General features: G+C 33.3%; 1 protein-coding gene across 2 annotated transcripts in view; it reads left to right on the top strand.

Moving 5' to 3' along the window:
- Positions 1–9,310, top strand: part of LOC110440627 (sodium-coupled monocarboxylate transporter 1-like) — a 16,919-nt gene extending 7,609 nt beyond the window's left edge. The window contains exons 7-16 of one of the 2 annotated variants that reach the window (XM_021483801.1): positions 301–438; positions 846–981; positions 1,868–1,956; positions 3,324–3,433; positions 3,969–4,039; positions 5,370–5,456; positions 6,557–6,810; positions 8,039–8,130; positions 8,601–8,725; positions 9,155–9,310. In XM_021483801.1, coding sequence (XP_021339476.1) covers positions 301–438; positions 846–981; positions 1,868–1,956; positions 3,324–3,433; positions 3,969–4,039; positions 5,370–5,456; positions 6,557–6,810; positions 8,039–8,130; positions 8,601–8,725; positions 9,155–9,214 — 1,162 coding nt within the window. In that variant the 3' untranslated portion in view covers positions 9,215–9,310. Of the gene's footprint in view, positions 1–300; positions 439–845; positions 982–1,867; positions 1,957–3,323; positions 3,434–3,968; positions 4,040–5,369; positions 5,457–6,556; positions 6,815–8,038; positions 8,131–8,600; positions 8,726–9,154 lie in introns of those variants that run through there. The other variant, XM_021483802.1, reaches the window with a different exon arrangement.
- The last annotated feature ends 515 nt before the right edge of the window (positions 9,311–9,825 follow it).

Here is a 9,825-nt window from a genome sequence, read left to right as displayed (position 1 = left end):
CCATTTTTAAAGACTTTGGTATGTCTCGGCCAGGGGACAGAACCCAAAGCCTTCCTCACAGGGGCGAACGCTCAACAAATGGCCAAAAGTGAGGCATTGTCAAGGGAGACATTAGGAAGAAGAAAGTTATTTAGAAAGGAGAGAAGAGATAAGGTCCCAAATTTAGTCGCCTCTTACGATCATGCAATTGGGGGCAGCAGGTACAATTCTTACGCCCTACCTGCAGGGTCCTTTTTCCATGGATACTTTATTATCCAGGTGAGCGATACAGGCTCTCTGGGCCTCTTGTTTGTTTTACAGAATCAGCCCCGACCCCCGCGTAAGACATACAGTGTGGGGATGCGGCTTTGGCCTAATATTTACCTGGCTTCCTAGTTGGTGCAGTCAAGCTAGTATACAGAGGATTTCCTCACTGCGATCTAAAAATGCTGCCCAAAAGTAATCCTCGAATTTAAACACCCTCACTCAAGTACAAGTGAAACTCATTATCACAGCATTATATACACCATAGTTTTATGATACTGAAATAATATAGATACAAAAACACATAACCTTATGTCAAGTCGAAAAATACATTAATGAAATGACGTATTTGCTTACCGAACGTTTAAGTAACATGATTAAAACAAAATTCAGCATACTTTTAACATATATTCGTTCTTATTTTTTAAGCAGATAGGCATATTAATAAGCTATCGCAGCGGGGTGTAATTTTGGCAGATTTGTGTGCAACTTGCTATTTGGTCATTTTTACCTAAATGATGCACAAGTCATTTAGCCAACATTTGCAGTACATGGCTCAATGAGGCATGCTCAGTATCTATGCATCGTTTTTTCTGTTACAGTGCGTTTTTTCTGCTGCTGCCAATCATTGTTTTCTATAACATAGTGCTAGCGTTTAAGGGTACACTGATGTATACGTACTATAGAATGATGAACTGTGGACCATTTGAAGCCGGATTCGTCTCTTCTATGAATCAGGTAAGGAATCGAGCGTGTCTGTTTGACTGTTCAAATCTTGGTGTTGCTGCGAATTTGACATTTAACTTTCTAATTCCGAGGATTGATATTTTTTTTTACTTACCCTCGATTAAGATAATTATTGTTCGTTGTTTACACTTTTAATCCGTTGCAAGCTATCCCAGACAGTCTGTAAACAGTAGCAGAATATTGACATATAAATATGACTTGTCTCAGTCGTTTTTGTGTAAGTTTAATCAAAATTGACATAGCTGGATCGTTTGGTTTGGCCAACAAAATTTTGGGCAAACGCCAAAAACATCCCCTTTACCCCTATTACAGTACACGACTTTTTCGTTCTCAAATTAATACTTTGATACAAACTGCTCCAAAATTATATTGTCACTCTTGTTTTATGATTCCAACACATAAATTGCGTCCGGTTCTGTGCGGCGTGCAAGCTGTTATAGAATAGGATTGGATAAAGAAAACACTCGGGGATAAATTTGGTAAAGAAATCCCTCATGGATACAATTGATAAAGAAACCACTCACGGATAAAATTGATAAAGGAATCACTCCCGGATGAAATTGATAAAGAACTAACTAACGAATAAAATTGAGCATAATATTATAATAAGAGTAATATAACTATACACAAGGCTCGTTAACTGGCAAAAAGTTGTACCCTGAAAAATATCGATAATATACCAAGAGGCATTTTATTGGAGTATTGTTTAGTTTGCATTTGATTACTACCAAACGTAATTTGTTTATAATATGTGCATAGGAAAATATCTATTTTAGTTGTTTATTGTTTTAATCGATTATTTAAGAAATTAACAAAAAAAAATAATGCTTCAGAGATTATTTGATATATGATTATTAATATCTTATTTTACAATGAGATGACGCCGTATTTCGTGTTTGATGTACTACGGAGTCTGCCCGGAATGTCGGGAGTTTATGTTTCCTGTCTGTTCAGTGGGTCTCTGAGGTAGGTAGGTTTCTTCATGTCCCGAAGGATATTTTTAACATTTAATCTTTCCTAAGAAGAAAATCAGTTTCAGTATACGTTTGTTAAAGAAAAGTAACAACATACGCTGAAGTATTTATTACAGTGAGCTAACCCCGTCGCATGATCTATGATTTTCCCTTTCGAATTATAAGCTCTGAATAATTCCTCTAATTAAAGGTAATGAAGATATCTATGGGAATTGTTTACTACTTTGATTTTTTTTTAATTGTAATAAGTATCTACCATTAGATTACATTTATAAATGCATTGTAAAATATGTTCTTTCAAATCTTCTCTTAATTGTGTAACCCTTCAACTTTCCCCCTTCACTAGTGAACTCTCACGAAACGAAACACCTAAACATGCAAATGTTCGTTTCAGAGACTGCTTGACTGTGCTATAATGGGTTAATAAAGAGTTTAAAAAAACATTTCATGTGCATTTTGACTTAACTACGCTCCTTTCCTCGCCGAAGAGTAGTATCATGTAGAGAAATTATTAGCCGATAGCATAAAACGTAGGATAAACACATTGCTTTGATAAATATTATTCATCAATTAATAATTTTGAACAATTAAGAGTCAGTACATTAATAATATCTAAATATAAAGTATTGAAATCGTCAATTGAAATGTTACAGATCACTTTGTAATAATGGTAAATAATTTATCTTTAAACAAATCCCTGTAAATGTAGTGTTGTAGTATTGTTTCTCGTGCTTCATTGTTATGGAAGGGGTGCTGCTATGGCAAGCGAGAACCCTCCCCCCTCGAATGATCGTTTATTCCAAAAAGAAGAAGAAGAAGCAAGCATGAGTCTCATTACTATTTCTGAGAGTGCATAGGTGCTTTATACCATCGGTCGTTTAAACACATGTTTTAAAAAGCACTTATCTTATCTTGTGTTAGATATAATGACTTTTGTTCCATTGCAGTGTTTTTATTTACACAATAACCTTCCCTTAATTTCGTTTTGGACACCAAAGTTGGGCCAGGGCACTTTTTGTCGGCCATTAGCTCAATCGGTTAGAGCGATATTACATGTATAACACGTTGATGTACAGGGTTCGAATCCCAGTATAGTGCCGGTGAGTTTTTAACAATCAAAGCACTGTTTGTGAATTATGTTTATGCTTATTTCATACTATTTTATTATTATTTCGCAAAAGTGCCGCAAGTATGGGTTTCTTTTCACAAATCATTTATATCAAACCTATAATCATGCTGGCACAGTCAGTTTCCAGTGCGCAGGTTTTTCGACAAAATCAGTCAAAATACTCAGTGAAGGATTTGAAAAGCTTACAAATGAAAACATAGGTAATATACTACTATCTGAAATCGTTGCAGCACATTGTCATCAGGACTTAATGCGCTGGCAGCTAACACGGCGGAGGACATTCTTCCGCGCTACATCAGGTCAGCGAGGATATCACTGGCAATGATAGCTAAATTGACAGGTACAAATAGACTTTGCTTTCGTTTGTTTGTGTTTTACGTACCATTAACGGTTATTGTCAGAATGTCAGATGCCTTAACCACTTTGCCAACGCGGCCCCCTAAATACAAATAGACAAAAAACATATGATATATATATAACACATTTATATGCTGCACGAACTTAACTTTAATCAGTTAAATAGATAAAAGCAATTGTTCAATTCATCTCTATAAATACATGTATGTCAAGCAAAAAACACTAACTCGAAGTAAAGTTAAGAATCACCGTATTCAAAATTCAGTAAGTTGATGATATTAAATATATTATTTTTGTTCGTGTCAAAACATTGATGTTTGATAAAAAGAAACAATCATTTGATAACAAGCATTTATTTTAAAATTAAATTTGATGTTAATGAATTTTGTTTTCTTCCCTCGGCTGAGGCTGGTTTATGTTTATTTTGGCTTTGCATATGTCGTATCCGGATTTTTGGAAATAGTATTATTCTTAACATGTTTTATAATAATGCCTTTTTTCTTGTTTTATAATTTTAGTTATTGTTTATGGTGTTATTGCGATCGGTATTGCTTATACACTGCAAAACGTGCCTGGTCCGATTACTCAGGTGAGTTTCTTAATATCCATTTTAATTCTATCTATGTTTTTTTTAATGAATTTTAATTGATGGGCACAAGTTTATGGGAAATTATCGATAAAAAACCTGGAATACTTAAGATGGTACTGTCAAAACATTACTACTCTCTTCTTTTCAGTTAGCGTTAACCCCAGATATACTTGCAGGTAAACCTAGTACATGTAACTACATATAAGGCGACAGAAAACTAAAAAAATTACATACAAGATTAAGGCAGCAATGCGGTTCTCTTTGATATGATCTATTCCGTGCAAATTTAGTTCAAGATTCAAACAGTTCAAATTATGGTCATCATTGTGAAACTGCCTTTCATTCCGTCTTTGAGTGTCAATTTTATATTAATGCTCGTACATTACTGATCCATTATATTAACAATATAAATATGCAAATAAGTTTGAAGTTACTACACTGTCCTATTTGGTGACGAAAACCTAGCTATTTGAAATTGTCTGTCTATGTAAATCACTTGGTATTGAACTGTTGATAGGATATGGCTTCATTAGTTGCAATAACGTGTGTTAGATCCCTTGTACCCATTTGGACAATAAATATGTGCAAGGTCAAGCCAAAAGTTGTCGATAAATAGAAACGCAAGTGATAAAACATGGATCCATTTTTCCCAGATGATCGTGTTCAATAGGAGCACCCTCATTCCATATCAGATCATCAGCATTCGGCCCCTCGGGCTTATATAAGAGTATCGCCTCGAATTAATGTAATCATTGATACTCATGGGGTTACGCTCATTCGCACTCGCTGCACTCCTGATTTATGTCATAGAAAAATAAACACGCTCAGTATGTGCCACGGTGTGGATCAGAAAAAATAAGACTAGTTCAGTTCTTTATTGTTCATCAAACGATTCCTGCATGAGCGTAACGGTAAAATTGACTGTCTTTGACGTTTTGTTTTGACCTGATACCCATCAAATAGCTTGTTACGTACCTTCCATTTCGCTATGACATATTCCAGGCGTGCAGAAAGTGTAAGTGAGCGTAACACCTAGAATATCGAGAGTGGATTGTATTGAACATAATAAATGTAACCTTTTAACAAATAACCTGTGCAATAACCGTTGCCGGTTGAGTTTCAAATACACCATCCGAAGGGGAAACGGTGGTAAAATCACATTAACACAAAATGTTTATTTATGTCTGTAGGTCTGCATCCTACTTGTTTTTATGAAATACAATTTGCTTACATGCCCTATCATTAAGTCACGAGACATTTTGCGATACCAAAAAACATAAAATGTTCACATGGCAAATGTTTGTAAATGTCATCATATGCTTATTTGTAGTTAGCCCTTGCCATATTTGGAGCCTGTGGTGGACCAATGGCCGGCTTGTTCTTCCTCGGAGGCTTATTCCCCAGTGCTAATTGGATTGTACGAATGTTACAATGTTCCAAGGATTTTTGTTTATATAATGTGAAAGAGAAAGAGATAAATTAATGAACACAAAATAACAAAGTCATTACTGTAATTCCGTACGACAAAACAAACAACGTTGAACAACCACAAATAATCAGAGACTTCGCTAGGTTACAGTTGTTGCTGTTTTTATTTTGTGATTTGTGTGTTGAGCTTACGGAATGACGTTTTTTATTAAACTATTTACGTCAATGAAACAATTTACTGCTACTATTTCCCTTTTTTTTCTAAGTTTTCCAGTATGTCACTTACATATTTAATGTGTGATTAGAATGTTTAAAATGTTCCGGTTATTTTAGGTGGTGACGTTTTCGTCCTCGCACCCTCAAAATACCTCCTTCTCAATCCAATCAATTCTACCGCCACATGAATTTGACTGACACGTTGTTTTTAATGTTACCGGATTTCTTCAATGGTTTCAAAGACATTACATGAATACGTCACTCAATTGATAAGGAATACGGCGTCATACTTACCCTGACGTATTTATATTCGATGCTAATTATCAACATTTGCAAAATCGTTATAATTATGGTCACAGTAGTATTTTGCTTCGAAAAATTAGGTTTGGTCCAATTTATAGATTATTTAATGTTTCCACTTGAACGTTTAACTCTTTTTCAATGATAAAATATAAGAGATTAATACTTTTTTCTTGTTTTGAATCAAAAATATCCTTTTTGATGCGAATGCGATTCAAATGACATATTTCATATGAGGATTTCAGTATGCCTGAGATGGAAATACTTTAATGATTGAATGTATTCAAATCAATAGTGTTTAGATTTCTCATTAGCGATAATGACGGATTAAATGTGTATGCTTCAAAGAGGTGACATAATAGCTACATGTACTCATATACAAGTAGTAGAATGAGGCAGGCATTGAATTTTGAGTTTTAAGAACACATGTCCAGTACTTTTTGGACAAAACATTTGAGTGTTAAACAATTAAAATTATCCTATATTAAAAATAAATAAATAAATAAATAAATAGATAAACAGAGAAATAATGTAAATATCCGATTGATATGCCGCACGTTTATTTCACCACAGGGTGCCTTGGTAGGGAGCCTATCAGCTATAGTGATAAACATGTGGGTAGTTCTTGGTGGTCAACTATTTGGCAGTGCACCAGCTCGACTTGAACCAATAACTACCCAAGGGTGCTATCCTAATGACACTTTAACATCTTACCCCATGTGGAACAGCACCATTTCAACGGAACCCATGTGGAACAGCACAGTTTCAGCTATTCTGACAACAGTGAACGTCGTAAATGGGGCAGCGGGTATAGATGAAACCTCTATGTAGGTTAATGTTTTTGTTCTTTTGTTTTCGTGTTTCTCTGTTTCCTGTTTTGGTTTTGTGCCGATGTTCACATTCAATTTGTGCTTCACTTTGATAGAGCTATGCTATTTTTCTGTACCACATTTAGCATGTTTCTTTTTACAATTCATTAACTTTGAAATCTTTTATTCCAAATACGACGAAATACGACAAATCTTATTAGATCTGATTTTTTTTATCCAAAAAGAATGGAAAAGTTTGATGCCAAACGACTAGAAACATATGCTCATATATTCTTGACGTGACGTTAAAGCATCATTGCCATGTCGTCATACAATCGTTTTGTTTGCTAATAAAAACTATGAAAATGTGTTTTTTAGCTTAGTTAAATACCTAACGAATTCAAATTTATGTTTGATGCAAAAGTATTTTAAAAATAAATAAAAAAATACTTCATTGGTAGGACGTGATATATTTCAAAGTTTTCTTATATAATTGCAACGTAGAGGAAAGCAGTAGCATGCCAGTAGCTTGATATTGTACATGACACTTTTGATTCTGGACGTATGTGTAATATATCAATATGAAGTATTTAATGATAGTAATTAACACATAAATGACACTTACATGAATTCCAGACAACTGGTCTTCAGTTCTTTCATTTATTTTAGAAAGAGAATTGTGACATCTTTATTTATGACGTTATCATGTGATTTCCTTAGCGATGTCCACCATAATAACGCGTAACCTATTTAACATTTTAGTAATGATGACGTACCCAATCTAACAATTATGTAAATAGCATTTATTGTGCTATGTTTTAAAAAGGAATGCGGCTGAAAATGGGATATGATTCGTCGTCGTTTAGTTTAGCATTTTATTTTAACCCTATCTTATTAACATACATGGAAATTTGTCAAAGGATTGGGTAACATGCACAACCATGCCCTTTAAAAAATATAAAAAAAAATATAAAAATGGCAACAAATGTACATATAATCTTACTAGAAGTATAGAATAAAATAAAAAAATGATTAATTATTCAATATATTTAAGGCTTTTTAACGTTTTTATGAATGTGAATTATATTTTAAAATGGAAATTACAGTAAACATATATACAAAGACTCCAGCATATCAAAATGTATCATAGCGTGTTCTTATTTTTACTGTCTTTGCTATCTTACAATAATTATGTAGTGTGAATTTATCAATTTAATATTAATATCTTTTCCCTTCCCTTTTCTAGTTTCCCACTGTACAACTTATCATACATGTGGTACGGATTCCTCGGCTTCACGGTGACCATTGTAGTGGGACTCCTGGTCAGCTGTGCTACAGGTAATACACTTTTATCATAAAATACGCATAAAGGAAAAACATGAAACTAGTCTTGAAAGAAAACAAAAGGAATAATATTATAACTTTTACTTAAGTTCATTAAGTTACCATAACTGTCATACATTTCATCTGTTCTGATTTGATATATTATATACATTTTTTCCCACAAGAACATCGTTGCCTATTGCAGTATTTTATATTTTTCCTATATATGCATATTGATTAAAGTAAAGTTTATTTTCAGTGAAGATATCTCACTTTAGACATTTTTGGTGTTGTTTTCATATACAATATATGTAGATTCATATTGACAAATATGTGATTTAGACGTTTATTTTTTGTTTTGATTTTGTTTGATTTAATTTTGGTTTTGCTTGGTTTCCCTTTTTCTTTAAACCGCTTTATTTTTAAAATTATTTATCCTTTTTTTTTCTTCAACACGATTTATGTTTTTAATTATTATATCACAGGTTTTGATAGAGGGAACGTTGTTGACCGCAGCTTAATATTTCCATGTTTTCGTAATTTCTGGGGTTTGGAAGTAGACAGGCTTTCTATGGTAGAAACATACCAGGTAACTCTGATTCCTAAGAAGGTAAGTGACCATCGGATATCCATAGCCTATGGGTGATATCTAACGAATTCGCGTATTTAGTATAGTATAATATATAACAACACATCATCGATATCCTTTAACTGACCATAATATATATTCAAGGAAAGATTCGGATATTCAAATTAAATCATATTTCCATTTTAAGATTTCATGGAATTTTGAAAAATATGACGTCATCATAGATGAACACGTCGCAAGGTCTTGTAATTTGACATCATGAAGAGAAGATTGACCAAAGCAATAACGTCCAACTAACCATGTTTACTAATTCTAAGCAGGGCTATCGTATGAGTTGGGAGTAAAGAAACCTATGATAGTTGTAATTTCTCATCATTTACTACAGCCATGGGCTATTAAATGCACATTTCGATATTTTTTTTGTCTAACATTGTTGCATATTTGTTTCAGATATCGCAAACCGAACACATACCGAAACAAGCTATCGTTTCGCAGCAGGCGTTCAACTAGAATATCTCAACTTAGTGATGGATTTCATATTGAATAACTTGCAATATACACTTAAAGATAAAACACTAAAACGGTCATATTAAAATATCTTTTTTCAAAGTTATACGATATTCATTACTTGAAATATTTTGAATAAAGATATTCAAATAGTTTTCTCCTTTGTAACTCTTTGTTTTGCATATTTTGTTTCATGTCTTTTGATATAATTAACTTAAGTTAGTATGATAGCTTATTATGTAATGAAACCTTTTAGCACAAAGACTTTCATAATTACAAGTCTGTACAACATCGTATCTGAAAACGAACCTGATTTTTTTTTTTATTAATGACACATTTGAAAGGCAACACATAGGGGTTGAATCTAGATTTTTGCAGTGTTCATGCAAGAATTAACTTGGAAACGTTTACTTACATACATGTACCACATGAGCGGCCGTAGCCAAGCTGATTCGATTTGGGTAAGACGACAGAACTTGTCACTGTTGTGATTATGGTCAACTGTAGATGAGAGTTATTTCTTTTAAAACCTCTAATACTTAAAATAATGAAAAAAAGACAAAGATACAATAAAAAAATAATAACGATAAACTATAGATCTTTTTAAGTAGTCC

Source organism: Mizuhopecten yessoensis, unplaced genomic scaffold, assembly GCF_002113885.1.
Source record: "Mizuhopecten yessoensis strain PY_sf001 unplaced genomic scaffold, ASM211388v2 scaffold11185, whole genome shotgun sequence".
Classification (NCBI taxonomy): Eukaryota; Metazoa; Mollusca; class Bivalvia; order Pectinida; family Pectinidae; genus Mizuhopecten; species Mizuhopecten yessoensis.
The sequence above is the reverse complement of the archived record's forward strand: the minus strand, read 5'-3'. Positions and strand labels throughout refer to the sequence as shown.